We start from the raw sequence: 21,737 nt of genomic DNA, 5'->3' as shown, positions 1-21,737 counted from the left end.
TGTGGATCTCTGCAGCTCCTCCAGAGTTACCATGGACCTCTTGGCTGCTTCTCTGATTAATGCTTTACTTGCCCAGTTTGTAGTTGTGCCATACTCTTTCCATTGTCAGATGATGGATTGAACAGAGCTCTGTGAGATGTTCAAAGCTTGGGAGATTTTATTATAACCAAACCCTGCTTTAAACTTCTCCACAACTTTATCCCTGACCTGTCTGGTGTGTTCCTTAGCCTTCATGATGCAGTACTCTAACAAACCCCTGAGGGCTTTACAGAACAGCTGTATTTATACTGAGATTAAATTACACACAGGTGGACTCTATTTACAACTTAGGTGACTTCTGAAGGCAATTGGTTCCTCTACATTTTAGTTAGGGGTATCGGAGTAAAGGGGGCTGGATACAAATGCACACCACACTTTTTACATATTAATTAGTAAAAAAAACTTGGAAAACCATTTATCATTTTCCGTCCACTTCACAATTATGTGCCACTTTGTGTTGGTCTATCACATAGAATCCCAATAAAATACATTTATGTTTTTGGTTGTAACATGACAATATGTGGAAATTTTTAAGGGGTATGAATACTTTTTCAAAGCACTATATAGCCAAAATCTCTTAAACAGCCAAGACTCCCAATGCAAGCTTTATGTCAGCTGGTGTGAGGCAACCCAATACAAAGGCCGATGTCAGGTGATTAAACCACCTGAATTGTTAACCTACCCTATTAATTTTTAAAAGAATACTTTGGTGAACTGAAAATTATATATTTTCTAAGAGCTGTTTTTTTTTAACCTGCTTAATGAAATAGTAGAAGCAGGGGACAGAGGTCTGCGTGATTTTCTGGATCAGCAGAATTTTACACGGCCTCTACAGAAACAGTAAACCCTTTTTACACTTATACCTGTTAAACTGTAAGCTGCCCTTCTCAACTGAAATAGCATTAAAGGCTTATAGCTTACCTTCATTAGTTTCTACTTCGTAGGGTCCCGTGCGTCTCTTGATTCGCGAATTGTTATTAAACACCGTGAAGGTTTCTGGAACTCCAAAATAGCTGCTGAAAAATTAACAAGGCGGCTATTAATATTTTTACAAAAGCAGTGTCAACAGCTGTAATAAATGTATAGTATTTAAAATCAAAAATAATAGTTGGGTTATGGGCTCACTTCTTAAGGGTCCTTTCACACGTGCGGACCGTTCATCCATTTTTTCATACGTCCGTTTACGGACTGCAATGCTTTCCAATGGGATAGCGTACATTAGCGGATGAGCATCCGCTAACGTCCGTTAAAATCCGTCTCCGTTAAGCTCCGTTTTTTTTAACGGAAGAAAACCCTATTTTTCTTCCGTCAAAAAAACGGAACGGACGAAAAACGGATGTTAGTGGACGATCCGTTTAACATCCGATCCGCTAACATCCGTTTTTCATCAAAATATGTAATAAAAATAAAGTTCTAACAAAAAAAAAAAAAAAAAACGGATGAAAAAACTGATGAAAAACGGATGAAAAACGGATGACAACTCATGAAAAACTGATGAAAAAACGGATCAACTGATGATAAAAAACTGATCTAAAAAACGGTCCGCACATGTGAAAGGACCCTAAATGTTGTATCCTTTGGAATGTCTAAAAAAATGTACTGCTGATGTTGTTGATGAGGATACATATCAAGCTTTAAAATAAAATAAATAAAAATATTTTATTTACGCTATTTAAATACAGAATTAAATTGAATGCATTATATTTTTATATGTACAGTATTTGTTTATTTATTCTTTTAATAATTTTAACCTAATATCAAATTAAAGGTAAAGCTAAAAAAAGAGCAATACAGGAAAGCTATTATAAAAATATAGCAAACAAAATATAAAATGGAGGACAGTTGGTCAAGATGGAGGATGCTCTACATGAATAGGAGAAGTTAATTTTTAAACCAAAATATTTTAATGTTATACCTGTAAAAAAAAACAGTTTTAGAGGATTTCAGATGATTTATTTACATTGAATTATTATTATATTACAATATTTATGTACATTATTATTTTTTTTGTAGCTATGGTAGCCAGGGCATATTGTTTGTTCAATCCATGTTGATTTCACAGAACATATAGGGGTAGATCCACAAAATTCCCGCGTCGTATCTTTGTTTTGAATCCTCAAAACAAGATACGACGGCATCTCGGCTAAATCCGACAGGCGTACGTCTTCGTACGCCGTCGGATCTAAGATGCAATTTTTGTCGTTTGCGTAAGTCGTCTGTGAATGGGGCTGGACGCTATTTACGTTCACGTCGAAACCAATGACGTCCTTGCGACGTCATTTGGAGCAATGGACCCTGGGAGTTTTTATGGATGCGCAGTTCGTTCGGCGCAGGGACGCGCTTCATTTAAATGAAACATGCCCCCTACCCACCGAATTTGAATTCCGCGCCCTTACGCCGCGAGAGATACGCTGCGCCGCCGTAACTTATGGCGCGGATTCGTTGCGGATTCAAACCAACTAAAAGTTACAGCGGCGTAGCGTATCTTAGATACGCTACGTCCAGCGCAGATGTATGTGGATCTGCCCCATATTGTATATACTGGGTTCCTTACCCTTCAATTATATTGTGTTCATATATATATATATATATATATATATATATATATATATTTTTTTTTTTATCAAATTATTATACAATATGCCAAATTGATACATGTACATACAAATATGTCAAACTGATACATGAATTATCGAAAATAGGAGTGTTTGTATATTTGATGATTATTGGCACAAGAAACATTTTTCTTATTAAAAAAAAAAAAGATTAACTTTTTTTATATGACCTTTTAATTAACTGACACTATGACAACTAGAAGAAAGCAATCATCAATTTCTGCAATAAAGTCATTTTATTTAGTATAGAATCCTTAAAATTTTAGTCTTGTAATAATGAATGTATTAGTAAATAAAAGTGTAAAACAAGCACATGTAGCATTCTAGAAAATGTCAAGATTCTAACAGGGTGGATAACCCCCGCTTGAAATGTTTTGCACGCCAAAACTGTAATTACTATTAAAATTGCCACCATATATTTTGCTGTTTAAATAATCATCAATATGAATTATAGTTATCATAATAAAGAAATTGCATCAAAATAGCTAATTTCTACAGTGTAATTTTAATCTTCGTAAAATAAAATCTCTTTAATTTGTGGGGGAAAAAAATTAAAGAGTGCAATTATTTTTCCAAAAATGTGACTACCGTGCAATTTTATGCTAAAACGTAATCATTGATGAAAAAAATGGCAATATAAAAATGCAATTGTATAACTACCCATCCTTCTAAAATGTATAAACATGTAATTTCCTGCCTTAATTGAGTGTCAGAATAGTGGATCGTTAGTGTCAGTGGAGTAGGGAGTGATGTGGATGGGTAAAAAAAAATATCGTACAATCCCATATACCCAATTCTATACCCACAGTTATTATTATGATTATTATTATTATTATTATATTATTTTTTATTTTTTTATCTGAGCACATGTAGCATTCTAGAAAATGTCAAGATTCTAGAAGGGCAGTAATATTTCCTGCTCAAAATGTTTTGCTCTCTAAAAATGTAATTATTATAAAAATGATTAAGCAGCAAAATATAGCAAATGTAGACATTTTTATAATAATTACATTTTTAGAGAGCAAAAACATTTTGAGCAGGAAATATTACTGCTCTGTTAGAAACTTGACATTTTCTAGAATGCTACATGTGCTTAGATAAAAATAAATAAAAAATAAAATAATATAATAATAATAATAACTGTGGGTATAGAATTGGGTATATGGGATTGTACAATATATTTTTTTTATGGTTGAACTGGATGGACTTGTGTCTTTTTTCAACCTGACTAACTATGTAACTATATAATAATCTATAAGTCCTACAATTTACACATCATCGGTACATGGATTTCAACAATCTTGACATTTTCTAGAATGCTACATGTGCTTGGATAGAAATAATATTACTAATAATAATAATAATAATAATAATAATAATAATAATAAAAAATAATAATAATAATCTATAACTCCTACAATTTACACATCATCAGTAAATGGATTTCAACAAAGACTACCTTAACATTCTAAATAAGTAACTATAAGTTAATAATATAATTATTATAAGAAATAAAAATAAATTAAGTAAATAAGCATAATATAATAAATAATAATAAATAAAATCAAATAGAAAATAATAAATAAGTATAATAATTTAAGTTTAAGTTTAGTAAGGTAAGTAAATACATAAAATAAATAAATAAATAAAAATAAGTATAATAAGTTAAGTAACTGATGTTCTGATATTATCAAGTAGGATGTCATAATATTTAATTCAATTCACGCTTTTATTAAATTACTGTTATAGTTAATTTTCCACATCCATCAACACAAGGCAATGTCTGTGTAGGCATCTATTTTAAGTATCATATCAAGATATTGCGGTAAAATAAACTGATCACAAGGGGGTTGGGATTCACCGAGAAGACAAAGTGTTTGTGGCTGAGGAGAGAGGAAGTTCTGAGAAAGTTATAGAAAATGTCATTAAAGAAGTGACAAAGAAAGGGAAGTAAAACAGGAAAAGGCTAAAAAGTTGAGCCACAGAGGAAGTAGAATGGTAATAAGATCCATGTAAAGCTTAATGAGGTCATTTAAGGGGTTTTCCATTTAATTATAACATTTTTTTTTCATTATAAATCTGGGACACTTCCACAAATCCCTCCATGTAGTAGCACCTAGCTCCTTATTGTCCCAACAAGACTCTCTACTGGTTTTTGTTATTTCTTTTTTGAAAAATCTTCAATTATGATTATATAAAAAACACAATGATTCATTTGTAAAAAAAAATTAAATTTAAATTAAATTTAAAAAGGCACAATGATACATCAAAAAAAAAAACAGCCTCCAATACAATCCAAATGACCAAAACGAGAAGCTAATCCCAATGCGGTGACATCTAGACAAGAGCAAAATAGTTTTTGTTATTTTTATAGATTAATAAAATATTTCTGATCGAAGAAGCTACAATACCATTTGCTTTACCCCGAAGAGGCACTGCAAATAAAATGACTACATTTATCATATATATATATATATATATATATATATATATATATATATATATATATATATATATATATATATATATATATATATATATATATATTTATATATATATATATATATATACAATATGGTCATAATGTATAATAAAGTGATGTATGTGTTGCTCTGATGTTATGATTTGGTCAGTTTGTTCTAATAACGGACATTTCCAAAATTTCTGTGCATAAAATGTATATTTTGATAATAATGAATAGTTTTAAAGGCGTCATGTCACCAATAAGGCTCCATGCACACTGAAGCTGATAAAAGCTATAAAAAAAACGCCAGTAGCTTTGCAGGGAGCCTTTCAACGTTTTTTAGCGTTTTTGCAATTTCTTTAATCAGCATTTTTAAAACAAGATTGCCCCGATGGGGCCCACACACGATCGGTTTGGTCCGATGAAAACGGTCCATCAGACAGTTCTCATCGTTTTGACCGATCGTGTGTACGCGGCATTAATCTAGGCTTACCTGTAGGTAAAAGTGGTCTGTAAGGGTTTACAACCACTTTAAGATGGCCATACATTATGCAATTTTTTATTCAAGTTCCTTTAGATTTACCTTCACCTATGTAGTGCTGGATTGCATACAAATTGAAAGTGTTGAGGTTTTTGTCCTCATATTATATGGTTTTGGTCATTGGTGTGCGTTAGGGTGTGCACCCCAGAGCACAAACACACAAGTGTGTATATCAGCGGAGCAGTTGATGGTGTCAGCAGAGCTGTGATTCGTGTCAGTAAGGCAGTGGATGGTGCCAGTAGTTTTTATTTTTATTATTTAATAAAAATATTTTTTTACAATTTTATTTTTTAAATGATATTTTACAATATATTTATTATTCTTTTTTTTTTACAATTTATTTAGGAGCTTTGTAGGGGGGTTTGGTGAAATATCAAGGGTCTAAACAGAGAGAAAGGGACTGAGGACATAGCTTCCCCATTCCCTTTCTCTGCAGCCTCAGCTGCACTGGACTGTGAACGAATGGGAAGTACTCTGTGCTGAGCGGCTTCCTGTTCATTCACAAACTGAAGCATAGTAAACATATATTAGAAAATGATAGGGGTGGAAGGGGTGGGTATGGTTTATATTTTCTATTAAATGAAACGAGATACGTAAAATAATTAATATAACGAAGTAAAGCATAAATACATAAAATAACATTCGGAATACCACAAATGATGTGAAACCAAAGCTGAGACAGAATTAATGAATAAAATCATGAGCAAGTCTCTTGCTGTGGTTGAGACTGAAGTGTTTTTTTAAAAAAAAGGATCGGGGTGGGATTATGATGGTGCCAACAGATAATAATAAAATATAAAATGTATTATAAATCGAGGGCGACCTGCAAACTTTACTTTTCCCTCTGCATACAATAACTTAGCAATAACCAATCCATCCCATTTGGATATAAGTTAATTTATCCACAGGCACCCCCCTGTGTTCATCCTCAGTACTTTTCAAATTGGTCGGTATGTGTCCTCTGTGGCCGCACAGTGCCCCCTCTCCTTCTTGGTCCTGACTATGGTGGTGACCTTTTTGGGGGCTTCTTTGTGTATTCCGGTTGGTTTGTTAACCCACTTTAAAAATAAATAAATAATAATCTAACACCTGCAAGACAAAGGCATAATGAGCTAGTATGCACAGCATACCAACTCATTGTATAATACTCACCTGGGATTGAAGCCCCTGCTGCGGTGGCCGACACAGCACTGGCCACCGACATGACGTCCCGGAGTTACTTCCAGGTATCGCGGATCCGGCGCTGTGATTGGCCGGAGCCACAGCGACATCACTCCCGTACATACGCGCGGGACCCGCTGATAAAGGCACAGTCACTGAAAGCAACTGCATGTACATGCCATTGCTTCAGTGTGCATGTGCCGATTAGATCGGCACATGCAAATACAGGGGATATCTTCTAAATCGTTCAGGTTTAGGAGATATCCAGGGTAGCTACTAGTAAGCCTTATTATAGGCTTACCTGTAGCATAAAGGGTGTTGTAAGGGTTTGCAACACATTTAATCCCCTGATGAAGCCAAATAGGCGAAACATGTTGGGATATCACACGAACATATAACTTTTGTACAGCCTGAATTTTACGCCTGCTATTTCATGGCTTAGATTTAGAACAGCCATGTTAAAGTATGGCCGTCGTTCCCGCATCGAACTTCAAATTTTTATTTTTTTGCGTAAGACATCCGGGAATACGAAAGGACGTAACGCACGTCGCCGTTCAAAAAACACGTCGGGCGCCGTAATTTCGCGCAAAGCACGGCGGGAAATTTCCTAACGGAGCATGCGCAGAACGTTCAGCGCGGGAACGCGCCTAATTTAAATGGTACACGCCCCATTTGAATTAGGCGGGCTTGCGCCGAACGCATTTACGTTACACCGCTGCAAGTTTACAGGCAAGTGCTTTGTGAATCAAGCACTTGCGCTGAAAACTTGCGGCGGTGTAACGTAAACGAGATACGTTACGCCGCAGCGCAGGTACCTGAATCTGGCCCTAGATGTGTACCTATATCTGATGAAAAATACATGGTAAACATAGCTTGCTATACTTCAGTTAAGAAGAATGAACACAGGAGCGATCGCTACAGATCACTCACTGTATGTATTCATTCATCCATCCATCCTGAAACATCCCTTACAGCAGTCAGTGGGAGAGGAGAGGAGGGAAGCTGGCAGCACAGCAGGGAGGGGAGTGGGAATGCCAGGAAGCAGGGGGAATTGGCACCGCATAGGGTGATTAAGGTGTGCCCAGGCACACCCAGCACGTCCAGTGCAAACGACAGTTTTGGCCTCACAGAAGATAATAGGCTGCAGTCTCTAATGATATAAAACTCCCAGGTTTTTAATACTCCTGGTACTCGGGACATGATATGATGGTTGTCTAGAATTTATGTCACATGGCATAAAGATGTATTTTCTACTCTACAACAACACACGTCATTACTTTCGGCTGATCTCATGATAAGACGATCATTCAATCTGATCTTTTCACTAACAGTGTTACAAAACAGGAAGATGTAGATCAGGCTCAGTTATTTCTCTGTCACATCGTAATATTGGTAAACGACGGCTTCCTGTTTCTTTATTTATATTAAAAAAATTTGATTCAGGTGGTAATCAAAACCAATTAGATAAGCAGTAGATATGTTTAATGTGTAGAGAAATAAATTGTAGTTTAATGAGATTATAATGCATCAGGTGGAATGTGCAGAGGAGTCAATTTATTGGGTCGGAGTCCTCCCAAAATTCATTCTTCTCCTTGGTGTGGTCGCTGATTGGATGAAACTCCTACTAGGTTCTTTTATTATTATTTTTTTGACAGTTCCAGCAATAATATTTTCTCATCTAAATGACTAATTCTTCACATCTACAGCAACTATAATGAGGGGTCCCGTTATCCCTGATCAATTTTGTTTACTATTGGAGAATGCTGAGCTAGAAGTTACATTGTTACATAATAGGTGAGGTCGAAAAAAGACAAAAGTCCATCAAGTCCAACCTGTGGGTGTGATTATATGTGAAGCCTCGTACACACGACCAAGGAACTCGACGGGCGAAACACATCGTTTTCCTCATCTAGTTCCTTGTTAGGCTGTCGAGGAACTCGACAAGGCAAGTTTCTCCATTCCCGTTGAAGAAATAGAGAACTTGCTCTCTTTTTGGCTCGTCGAGTTTCTCGACAGTTTCCTCGACGAAAATGTACACACGACCGGTTTCCTCTGCAAAAAAATATCGTGTGTACGAGGCCTCAGTATTCCCTTGTATATCCCTGTATGTTGTGGTCGTTTAGGTGTTTATCTAATGCCGCGTACGCACAACTGTTTTTCATGATGAGAAAAATTCAATTTTTTAAATTGGTCGTGTGTGGGCTCCAGGGCATTTTTCGCGACAAGAAAAATGGGCATTAAAAATTTAGAACCTTCTCTATTTTTATTTTTTTGTTTTTCTCGTCGTGAAAAACGGCCGTGTATAGGCTTAAACAACAGGGAAAAGAAAAGTGCATGCTCAGAAGCAAGTTATGAGAAGGGAAATTTGCATAATCAGCCCAAAGGGTGGCGCCATTCCAATGGAACTTCCCATTTATAGTGCCTTTGTACGTGTTGTACGTCACAGCACTTTGCTCCAGCATTTTTTATCACGATCGTGTGTATGCAAGGCAGGCTTGAGAGGAATCACGTCGAGAAAAACTTGTTTTTTTCCATGACATGAATAACGGTTGTGTGTACGCGGCATGATAGTTTTTTGAAACTATTGATGCTCCCACGCATGCTCAGAATCAAATCGACGCATGCGCGGAAGCACTGAACTTTTTTTTCGGCTCGTCGTAGTGTTGTACGTCACCACGTTTTCGGATTTTTGACTGATGGTGTGGGGGCAAGACTGATGAAAGTCAGCTTCATCGGATATCCGACGAAAATATCCATCGGATTGGATTAGATTCCATCAGATATCCGATCGTGTGTACAAGGCTTAAGACTAAAACTGAATCAAAATTTGCTGCCAAAATTGAAACCATTGAAAAGATTATTTTATATCTGTTTGATAAGTGCAAAAAATACTTGTTGATCCTGCCTAACATACAACGAGCTTGTTACATCCTGTGCCTCTACTGCATTGAAATCTCAGGCCTCGTACACACGACCGAGTTTCTCGGCAAAAACCAGCAAGAAACTTGCTGGGAGATATTTTTTTGCCAAGGAAACCAGTCGTGTGTACATTTTCGTCGAGGAAACTGTCGAGAAACTCGACGAGACAAAAAGAGAGCAAGTTCTCTATTTCCTTGATGGGAATGGAGAAAATTGGCTTGTCGAGTTCCTCGACAGCCTAACAAGGAACTCGACGAGGAAAACGATGTGTTTCGCCCGTCGAGTTTCTCGGTCGTGTGTACGAGGCTTTATATAGTGTTATCAGCCCTGCCTCAGATGAGAAGGGGGTGTTCTGGAGTCCAGATCAGGAGCGAGCGCCATAGAGTGACAATGCTGATCCTCCATAAATACAGAACATTGGGTGAGCGTTGCCACCCTAGGACAGGAAGTGTGTTACTGGTGGAGATGACTTAGGTTTGGCTCTGTGTTTCGCTGAACCCATGGTTGGCCAAACCAAGAACCAGCTTTCGTTCCCAGGCCGATGAGCTTTGCCGGGGACACCCCACGCCCTGCAGCTTGCATGTACACAATCTAGAAGAGATGCTTAGGACAGCATTGACATCCAGGTTTGGCTGAACCCAAGTTGGGACTGAACCCAAGCACGTTACTAGTTGCTGGCAGGGTCACCAGGTAAAAATAATGTAAAAGAAGGTAAGAAAAAAAGAAACTAATGCAGTTACAATATCTAAGGATTGGTAAGGTAAGCTGCAGTACTGTATACAGGGGCGGACTGACAACTCATGGGACCCCCGGGCAATAGAAGATTATGGGGCCCCTGGGCTTACAGATAGCCACCACGCCAGGAGGAGGTGCAGAGGCAGGGCAGCTAAAATCTCGGGATTTTCACATCAAAAGCATGTCGGTTTCGGACATTTCAGGGACAGATCCAAAAAAAAACAAAGATTTTTACATACTGTCCCTGGTTTTACTGAGCCTGGCAACCCTGATGGGGCCCCCTAGTGGCATGGGGCCCTCGGCAGTGCCCGAGTGACTCAATGTTCAGTCCGCCCCTGACTGTATATTACTTTTTTTTTCTTGAATTCAGATATGCTTTACGTTTTGGAAGAACTGGCCATTCTGTAAATATCTGAAGAAGCTGTGGAGCATTGAGATAAGTACCTATCAAATATACTGCATTAGAAAGAAAGAAAGTATTGGGATATCCATAAACTACCAATCCTGCACTGCACCATCCCACATCCGTGTACTTTATGGATGTACACAGTGAGATGCCCTTTAAACTGGACAGTCTGGGTCCCATGACGTCATGGAATGCAAGTGTAATGCCGCGCACACCCGCTCAGAATTTCCAACAACAAATGTTCGATGGGAGCTTGTTGTCGGAAATTCCGACCGTGTGTGTAGGCCCCATCGGACATTTGTTGTCGGAATTTCCGACAACAAAAATTTGAGAGCTGGTTCTCAAATTTTCTGACAACAAAATCCGTTCTCGTAAATTCCGAGCGCGTGTGGACAATTCCGACGCACAAAATTCCATGCATGCTCTGAATCAAGTACGAGACGGAAGCGCTCGGTCTGGTAAAACTAGGGTTCGTAATGGAGATAGCACATTCGTCGCGCTGTAACGGACTGAAAAGCACGAGGCTGAAAAGCGCGAATTGTCTCTCACCAAACTTCTAACAAGACTGGTATTAAACTTCCCTTTAATAGTGCTGTCGTACGTGTTGTACGTGACCGCGTTCTTGAAGTTTGGATTTCCTGACAACATTTGTGCGACTGTGTGTATGCAAGACAAGTTTGAGCCAACATCCGTCGGAAAAAAAATTACAGTTTTTTTTGTCGGAATGTCCGATCGTCTATAAGCATAAGGCTCCATGCACACCGGGCTAAAAAAAATGTCTGTTCTCTTTGAAGTAAAAAACGCTCATATAGAGAATTTTTGTACAAAGTTTTCTGCCTCCAAGCTCCAATTAGAAACGTGAACCAGAAGGTTTTTTTTCTGCCTCTAAACGCCTTTAAACTTTAAATGCCTTTAAACTCAAAATATGCCTCTTAACACCTTAAGCCTCGTACACATGACCGAGTATCTCGGCAAAAACAGCAAGAAACTTGCTGGGAGATATCTTTTTGCCGAGGAAACCGGTCGTGTCTACATTTTCGTCGAGGAAACTGTCGAGAAACTCGACGAGCCAAAAAGGGAGCAAGTTCTCTATTTCCTCGACGGGAATGGAGAAACTTGCCTTGTCGAGTTCCTCGACAGCCTAACAAGGAACTCGACGAGGAAAACGATGCGTTTCGCCCGTCGAGTTCCTCGGTCATGTGTACGAGGCCTTAATGTACATGGACACATAGGAGAACATTGAGCTGCTTCTACAGGTAGAACACAAATCTCCTGTGTGCATGGAGCCTAAAGCAGTCCGGACACATGGATGCATCTACTGTGCTTCCTTTTGTCCAATTCCAAAGACAATCTCATGTCTATAGGGGCAGGCAGGTGTCCCCCTGGCCAATCACTCTTGAGAAAGATATCAAATAAAGATGTTAGACAAACCCATCACAATCACTGTTGTCTCTTCAAAGCCCCTTATCCACAAAGATGGCTCTACACGGTGCAAAGCGGTTGTTGGGTTTCGAACAAAGAATTGTTAACCAATTACATTTATGTTTATATTCTCCCTACTATAAGTACAAGGAAAACTCTAGTGGTTGATGTTAGCAACCAGTGATGTTTTATGTTTTAACTGAAACAAGGACAATTATTGGATACCAACTACTGGCTTATTTTTGGCTTTTCCACTGGTACTGAATGTATGAACTCCTTATGGTAAGGTGACCACAAGCAAATAAAAACCACCAGTCTTCTCTCAAGGCACAAAGAGAAGTACTGCACAACAAATAGCAAAGGATGTGAAAATTATCGCAAAGCCATTCCCTTTAAACATAGCCACCTCCATCACGTCGGCTGGAAAATGTTGGACGTTGTACGCCACTATTCTATGACTATATCACTTGCTATAAATAGAGCAGAATATATACAATGGCACGATTTTTCCTGCATGACCAATCACAACAATTATTTGTTTTTTTAAACATAAACCATGATTTATATGTTGGTCGACCCCCCTCGGTTCATTAATAGGAACATAATGAGTCTGGGACAAATGGGGTTTGCACAATAGATACATCTATTTTTAGATGATGTCATCATATGTCTGTTTTCATTGTCCTCATCATGATCAAGTAAATGGCAGAATCTTCCACATCTAACCATTCTTGTCTATAGCTAGATGTATAAAAGGCTTAAAGATCTAATCTTGGGGACCAGATCTTCTGGAGTAGAACTAGAAATTGTGTAGAACTGAAATTCTTATTCCACTGTGGTCTGCAGAACGACTGCCAGCCACAGTCACTGCATGAAGAAGCATTACATTGAGGTTGGACACTGGATGGTATGATCTGTCATTGAACCAGTGATGATGCATTGTTCAGCAGTGCCAGACAGTACAGTCTACGATATATTGTGATATTTTGTGGCAAAATTAGAACTAATGTGGTCAGAGGGGGGGCATGACCCAACTTGTTTTGATCAGTTAAATAAATCATTTAATACACCCAATAGCCTCACCTAAGCCTGAATATTCGCACAATGCTAGTGGGAACAACAATAATGAGTTCTGGACAATCTATTGTTCTCTCTAAAAAAAACTGTCCAAATCTGGTGGTGAATGCTAGCTCTCATAGACATGAACACCATTACACAACTTGTCCATATCTGGTGGTGAGTGCTAGCTCTCATAAACATGGACGCCATTACCCAACCTGTCCAAATCTGGTGGTGAATGATAGCTCTTATAGACATTGACACCATTATCCAACCTGTCCAAATCTGGTGGGGAATGCTAGCTCTCCTAAACATGGAAATCATTACATAACCGGTCCAAATCTGGTGGTGAGTGCTAGCTCTCATAGACATGGACACCATTGTCCAACCTGTCCAAATTTGGTGGTGAATGATAGCTCTTATAGACATTGACACCATTATCCAACCTGTCCAAATCTGGTGGTGAATGCTAGCTCTCAAAGACATGGAAACCATTATTCAACCTGTCCAAATCTGGTGGTGAATGCTAGCTCTCAAAGACATGGAAACCATTACCCAACCTATCCAAATCTGGTGGTGAGTGCTAGATCTCATAGATATGGACACCATTACCCAACCTATCAGAATCTGGTGATGAGTGCCAGCTCTCATAGATATGGACACCATTACCCAACCTATCCAAATCTGGTGGTGAGTGCCAGCTCTCATAGATATGGACACCATTACCCAACCTATCCAAATCTGGTGGTGAGTGCTAGCTCTCATAGACATGGACACCCTTACCCAACCTGTCCAAATCTGGTGGCGAGTGCTAGCTCTCATAGACATGGACACCATTACCCAACCTATCCAAATCTGGTGATGAATGCTAAATCTCATAGACATGGACACCCTTATCCAACCTGTCCAAATCTGGTGATGAATGCTAAATCTCATAGATATAGACACCATTACCCATCCTATCCAAATCTGGTGGTGAGTCCTAGCTCTCATAGATATGGACACCATTACCCAACCTATCCAAATCTGGTGATGAATACTAAATCTCATAGACATGGACACCCTTATCCAACCTGTCCAAATCTGGTGGTGAACATCTTACTTGTGGGAGTACATTTAGAACTGCCATACACATCCTAAAATTGGTCACATAAAGTCCAGGAATTCGGCTACCACAAAATATCGGCATAATACTTCTTTACTGCATTGTCACTTAAAACATTATGGTCTTCCTTCACACAACCAGTTCCTGAAATAGTAATTCTTTCCAGAAAATTTTCATTTTTCTATACCAATCAATCAGGTTTCAGCTTTCATTTTGCAACCTGAAAATCTAACATGAGACATAAATTCTGATTTGTTGCTTTTAAGTAGCACCTCTCTTTTTAGTTCCTCCGGTGAATATTGTAATTTTAGCATCACTACATTAGAGGGGAATACCAATAAATATTTTTTCTAAATGAAACAATGGTCTACCTAGGAAATGGGAGATGCTCTGCAGTGTAAAATAGATCAGGCAGGTTACATAGGTGGCTATTTATTACTGGCGAAAGGTTTTGCAATGTAAAACATTTGTAAAAATTGTGAGATTTTCTGCACTGTGAAATTGGCACAAAGGCCATCCAAGTATCTTCCCAAATGTTACAATATATTTGATCTTTTCTCATAACGATCAGGATTGTGATGTATTTGCACCCTGCAGGGAGATAATGAGACCTTCCAAGTGTTGAAAGTGCACTTTATTGCACAAAGTGATTTCCCAACTTGCCGGAAATCTCTGCAAGAGAATGCCAATTGTTACCTCCTCTATGGAGAAAGGGGAACAAAACAATGAAGCCTCGTACACACGACCGAGAAACTCGACGGGCGAAACACATCGTTTTGCTCGTCGAGTTCCTTGTTAGGCTGTCGAGGATCTCGGCGAGCCAAATTTCCCCATTCCTGTCGAGGAAAAAGAAGACATGCTCTCTTTTTTGCTCGACGAGATCCTCGACAGTTTCCTCGTCGAAAAATGTACACACGACCGGTTTCCTCGGCAAAAAAAAAACAAAACAGCAAGTTTCTTGCTGGTTTTTGCCGAGAAAATCGGTCGTGTGTACAGGGCCTGACTGTGTGCGCCCTGCATTTATCCATCCTTCAAGAATATGGCGGCGGGTCTTAGAAGTGCAGTGATGCCAATGCATCAAGGATGGGCAAATGCCTCAACACCCATCATTCTTGGTGAGCAATCTGTCTATGGCTAAGCTGCTAGAAGCATCATTGAAGATTGTCCAATGCTAAGCTAATGATAATGGTGAGTTACCAAGCAGCAAGGGGTATCATTTAAGGTATGAAGTATAATGGCATGACAGACATGTACACTTTAATGGGACTCCAGATCCCAACAGGCAAGGCATACAAAGACTTGTAGTTCCACAGGCATTGCAAGTTAAAAAAAAAAACTGTTGCAGGAATAATAGTGGCTAAGGGATATCAGCATAATGCATTGCTGACCATACACTATGCAAGCTTCTTTAGGTCTGCCATCAACTATATAGTGCAAGGCTGTGCCTTATTATATACAAATGAAATGGTCTGTTTAGGTCTGTCCTCATATTACATAGAGATTGTACAATCAGATTGTATAGTGTCATAGGCGTGTGCCAGGTGTGCCTGGGCACACCCTAATCACCTTGTATGCTGCAGACGCACCCCTGTTTAGACCCACGATATTTCACCAAAGCCCCCTAATGGGGCTCCCAAAAAAAATTGTAAATAATAATAAATACATTTGAAAAAAAATAGATGCCCCCCTGTTTAGACCCATGATAGTTCACCAAAAACTTGTAAAAAAAAAAAAAAAAATTGTAAATAATAATATTATTATTATTATTAATAATAATAATAATAATAATAATAATAATAATAATAATACAAAAATATTTTTTTTTAATTTAATTGTAAAAAATAATAAAATAGTAAAAATAAAAACTACTGACACTGTCCTCTGCCCCACTGACACCAAACTCTGCCCTGCTGACATTGTCCACTGCTCTACTGACACCGACAGTATATACTGTATACACATGCACACGCACATGCAATAGGCTGTGCACACCTATGTATAGTGTATGGCCAGCATTGGCAGGGATGGGCAGTAGGAAGTGCAGGCTGGCATGTGCATCATTCAGGTGGTCCAGGCAGCAACACAACAAAACTCTAAAATGACAATAGAATATAAGATTTGCCTACCTGTTGCCAGGGGTTAGAGGCTGGCTCAGTCCGTACAGCATGGTTCTGCCCGCCGCCTGGATGGGGAGGGATGCTGGGGGGCTCAGCTGGACCATTCGGGCTTCCGCAGCTTGCTCAGCTTGAGGTCCGGAGACAGGCAGAGGGATGGGGGGTCTGCAGAGCTCTGTGGTTGGGGGTAGAGGGGTCCTGCAGAGTTCAGTAGTTGGAGTCAGGGGGGCTCTGCACAGCTCTGTGATTGAGGTCTGTGGGGGTCTGCACAGCTCTGTGATTGAGGTCTGTGGGGGTCTGCACAGCTCTGTGGTTGGGGTCTGTGGGGGTCTGCAGAGTTCTGTAGATGGGTTCAAGGGGGGTCTGCAAAGCTCAGTAGTTGGGGTGAGCTGGGATCTGCAGAGCTCAGTAGAGGGGGTCAGGGGGGCTCTGCACAGCTCAGTGGTGGGGGTCAATGGGGCTCTGCACAGGTCTGTAGAGGGGGTCAATGGGGCTCTGCACAGGTCTGTAGAAGGGGTCAGTGGGGCTCTGCTCAGATCTGTAGAGGGGGTCAGTGGGGCTCTGCAGATCTCAGTGGATGGGGGGGCTCTGCACCCTTCGCTGGTACTCAGGCTCTGCAGTCTCGGCTCCTGCTCCCTGGCCTTTATATTCCCCGATCCCTCCCCCCTCCTGAGCAGCTCAATCACCGGCACAGCACGAGGGGGGGAACTGGGGGCCGCCCCCTCCTTCACCCCACTCTGCTCCACTCCACGCGTGCTCTCCGCCTCTGCCTGTCGGGGGGGTGAGATGACATCCGGAGCGGCTGCGTCTCCCATCTCTGCTGTCCCCAACCTCTCCATCATCCTCAGGGTAGAATCATAGCACCGCTGTCACCTCCCACCGAAATCCTACCTGGGGGGGGCAGAAGAAGAAATCCCATCATACATGTGCCAAGGAGGGATCACAACAACCACAACACTGTGCAATGGCCACACAATCAATACAACACCGCGCAATGTCCATAAAATGAATATAACACTGTACAGTGACCATACAATCACCACAACACTGTGCAATGACCACACAATATACACAACACTGTACTATGACCATACAACACTGTGCAATGACCACACAACACTGTGCAATGACCACACGATGTACACAACACTGAACTATGACCATACAACACTGTGCAATGACCACACAACACTGTGCAATGACCACACGATATACACAACACTGTACTATGACCATACAACACTGTGCAATGACCATACAATCACCACAACACTGTGCAATGACCACACGATATACACAACACTGAACTATGACCATACAACACTGTGCAATGACCAGACAATCAACACGACATTGTACTATGACCATACAATATACACAACACTGTACAATGACCACACAATCAACATCAACGCTGTGCGGTGACAATACAATCAACATCAACACTGTGCAATTACCAGAAAATCATCACTACACTGTGTAATAGCCACACAATCAATACAAAACCGTGCAATGTCCATAAAATGAGCATAACACTTTACAGTGACCATACAATCAACACAACACTGTGCAATGACCACACAATATACACAGCACTGTGCAATGACCATACAATATACACAACATTGTACAATGGCCACACAATCAACACAACACTGTGCAATGACTACACAATATACACAACACTGTACAATGACCACGCAATCAACACTGTGCAGTGACCACACAATCAACACAACACTGTTCAATGACCATACAGACAACACAACACGGTGCAATGACCATACATTCAACACAACACTATGCAATAACTGTACAATCAACAAAACACTGTGCAATGACCATATAATTAACACAACATTATGCAATGACCAGCAGCCATCTGTATTGTACAATATATATGTATATATGATTTGGTATGACCATGATAAAGCTTAATATCTCAGTCATGAATAATCAACACACAGATATGTAGAGAGTTTAACATCTGATATGATTTATAATTCAACACACACACATAAGATCTAGCTTAATATTTGATATACATTACAATTGAACACACATAGCTGCATATGATAGAGTTTATCATCTGATATTAAGTACTAATCAACACACACATAAGTAATATCTGATAGGAATTACTATACAACACAAACATTTATTCGTATCACACGCCACTCTGCAATATGTGTGTTTGCTTGAATTAAAATAAATAAATAAATGAACCCATGTAAATAAATGATGGTCAGTTCTATGCTGTGTCAGCTATATGTATCATATGTATGTATTGCTGCAGTGATTAGCAATAGGTTAGACTGCGAGATGAGAGAACACAACCCGACATATATACTTTGTAACATAAAATGACACACCGAGTGCAGTTATCCACAGCGACCAATCAGAATCCATATCTGAATGATCTGTGCAAAGGACGCTTGATTGACATTTGCAATTGTAACAGAATAAGCCTTCACCTGTCACTGTGATTGTGTCTTCAACCTACAAAAGCTCCAATGTTTTAGCTGTGTGGGACTACAAGGCACAGCATTACTGTCAGCTTTCCCTATAGATGACACTTGTGGATTGTCCCTGAATAGCCTCTCTTGTTTTCACAACATCACACTTCTACAATGTCCTCACACTGCATGAGGATTACAGGGTGCTACCTGTAGGGGGCAGCAATGTAGCAAGAGGGGCAGGGGCGGTAGACTATAATAAACCTAGGCACTATCCGCGCATGGGGTATATATAGAAAGATGACCTTCTAGGAAGAGAACAAATGGTTCTCATTTACTACTACTACTATTATTATTATTATTATTACGACGACTAGTAGTAGCAACAGCAGTAGTAAAAATAAAAGTAATACGTCTAGTTTCTCTACTACTATTACTATTACTACTACTACTACTATTACTACTACTACTATTATTACTACTACTACTAATAATAATAATAATAATAATAATACAAATAATAATAATAATAACAATTGTAGTTAGTATTGCTATTAATTATATTGTTTTTGATGTAGTAGTTTTCCTATTTTCTATTATTATTATTATTATTATTATTATTATTATTATTATTATTATTATTATTATTATCTTTGATGCGGTTATTATTATAATTATTATTATTAATAATAATATTGTGGTTATTATTATTATTGTTGTTGTCTTTGATGTGTTTGCTATTATTTGTATTATTATTATTATTATTATTATTATTATTATTATTATTATTATACAGGATCTATATAGGGCATCGCTTTATACATATTACTAAATTCGTCAATGTTTTGATAAACCGTATAATTTCTATTTTACAGCAATTTTTTGTTGGTGTCCATGTGTTTCTTTATACTCCGTGTACTCATAATACTACTCAGAGATTATCAGCAGTATTAGACTATACTATCTATCAAATAATACGTTGTGTTTGTATTGTACGTTGTGCTCATAATATACCCAAGAAACGTGTGTTATAAGACATTATATAATAGAGATGAATATATAATATAATATTCATCTCTATAGTCGCTTCATCTGAATCCCATTAACTTGTTGCTGAATAATTCATATTGATAATAATTCTAGAAATTGAAGCATAATGAAAATATGGAAAATAAATATGTTGATGATTATAGATGAGAGCTGCTCCCCTATTATATGTGTATTATAGACAAGAGTCATTGTACTTTATTATAACAGAGAGATCCTCCATGAGAGTATGAGAAGATCTCCTCCATATCACATCATTATCTCCATTACGTATGTGTGGGAGGAATATACCCAACTGATCAGAATAGGGCATTGAAGGTAACAATACACACAGTGCATACAATATATACAATACATACAACATATACAGTACACAGTACAAACAATATATACAGAACACAACACACAGTGCATACAATATATACAATACACACAACACACAGTACAATACATACAGTACACACAACACACAGTACAATACATACAGTACACACAACACACAGTACATACAACATATACAATACACACAACACACAGTACATTCAACATATACAATACACACAACACACAGTACACTCAACATATACAATACACACAACACACAGTACATACAATATATACAGTACACACAACACACAGTACATACAACATATACAATACACACAACACACAGTACATACAACATATACAGTACACACAACACACAGTACATAAAACATATACAATACACACAACACACAGTACATACAACATATACAATACACACAACACACAGTACATACAACATATACAGTACACAGTACAATACATACAGTACAGACAACACACAGTACATACAATACATACAGTACACACAACATATAGTACATACAATACATACAGTACACACAACATATAGTACATACAATACACACAGTCCATACAACATATACAGTACACACAACATATAGTACATACAATACACACAGTCCATACAACATATACAGTACACACAACACACAGTACATAAAACATATACAATGCACAGTACAAACAATATATACAGAACACAACACACAGTATGCAACATATACAGCACACACAACATACAGTACATCCAATATATACAGCACACACACTACAGCACACGCAACATATACAGTGCGCACAACACACAGTACACACAATAAGAACACACAATGCACAGTATATGCCATATACACACTACACACGAATACACAGTATGCACAATGCACACGGTACATACAAAATGCATATTACATATACAGTATTATACACACACCACACAATACATACAGCGCACCGTATACACAGCACACATATTATACACAGGACACACAATACATACAATACACACAGTACACATATTATACACAACACACACAGTAGGTAGGCACAGTACATATAATGAATACAACAACATGCATGAATCTGTATAACTATTTGCTGTACAACTGTGGCTGTAATCACACAGTATACACAATTTGAGAAAAACACTGACACACATAATGATGTATATTACACTACTGTATGCATATATATATATATATATATATATATATATATATATATATATATATATATATATATATATATATATATATATATATATATATATATATATATATATATATATATATATATATATATGTAT

General features: G+C 38.4%; 1 protein-coding gene across 4 annotated transcripts in view; it reads right to left on the bottom strand.

Moving 5' to 3' along the window:
- The window catches only part of TAL1 (TAL bHLH transcription factor 1, erythroid differentiation factor), a 47,303-nt gene that overhangs the window by 22,628 nt on the left and 2,938 nt on the right, over positions 1-21,737 (bottom strand). For 3 of the 4 annotated variants that reach the window (XM_040360542.1, XM_040360544.1, XM_040360541.1), the window contains exons 2-3: positions 16,593-17,471; positions 961-1,055 (exon numbers count right to left, since the gene is read on the bottom strand). In XM_040360542.1, coding sequence (XP_040216476.1) covers positions 961-1,055; positions 16,593-17,422 — 925 coding nt within the window. In that variant the 5' untranslated portion in view covers positions 17,423-17,471. The remainder of the gene's footprint in view (positions 1-960; positions 1,056-16,592; positions 17,472-21,737) is intronic. The other variant, XM_040360543.1, reaches the window with a different exon arrangement.

This window comes from Rana temporaria, chromosome 7, assembly GCF_905171775.1.
Source record: "Rana temporaria chromosome 7, aRanTem1.1, whole genome shotgun sequence".
Lineage (NCBI taxonomy): Eukaryota > Metazoa > Chordata > Amphibia > Anura > Ranidae > Rana > Rana temporaria.
Note: the sequence above shows the minus strand (reverse complement) of the source record. Positions and strands in the feature narration are given on the sequence as shown.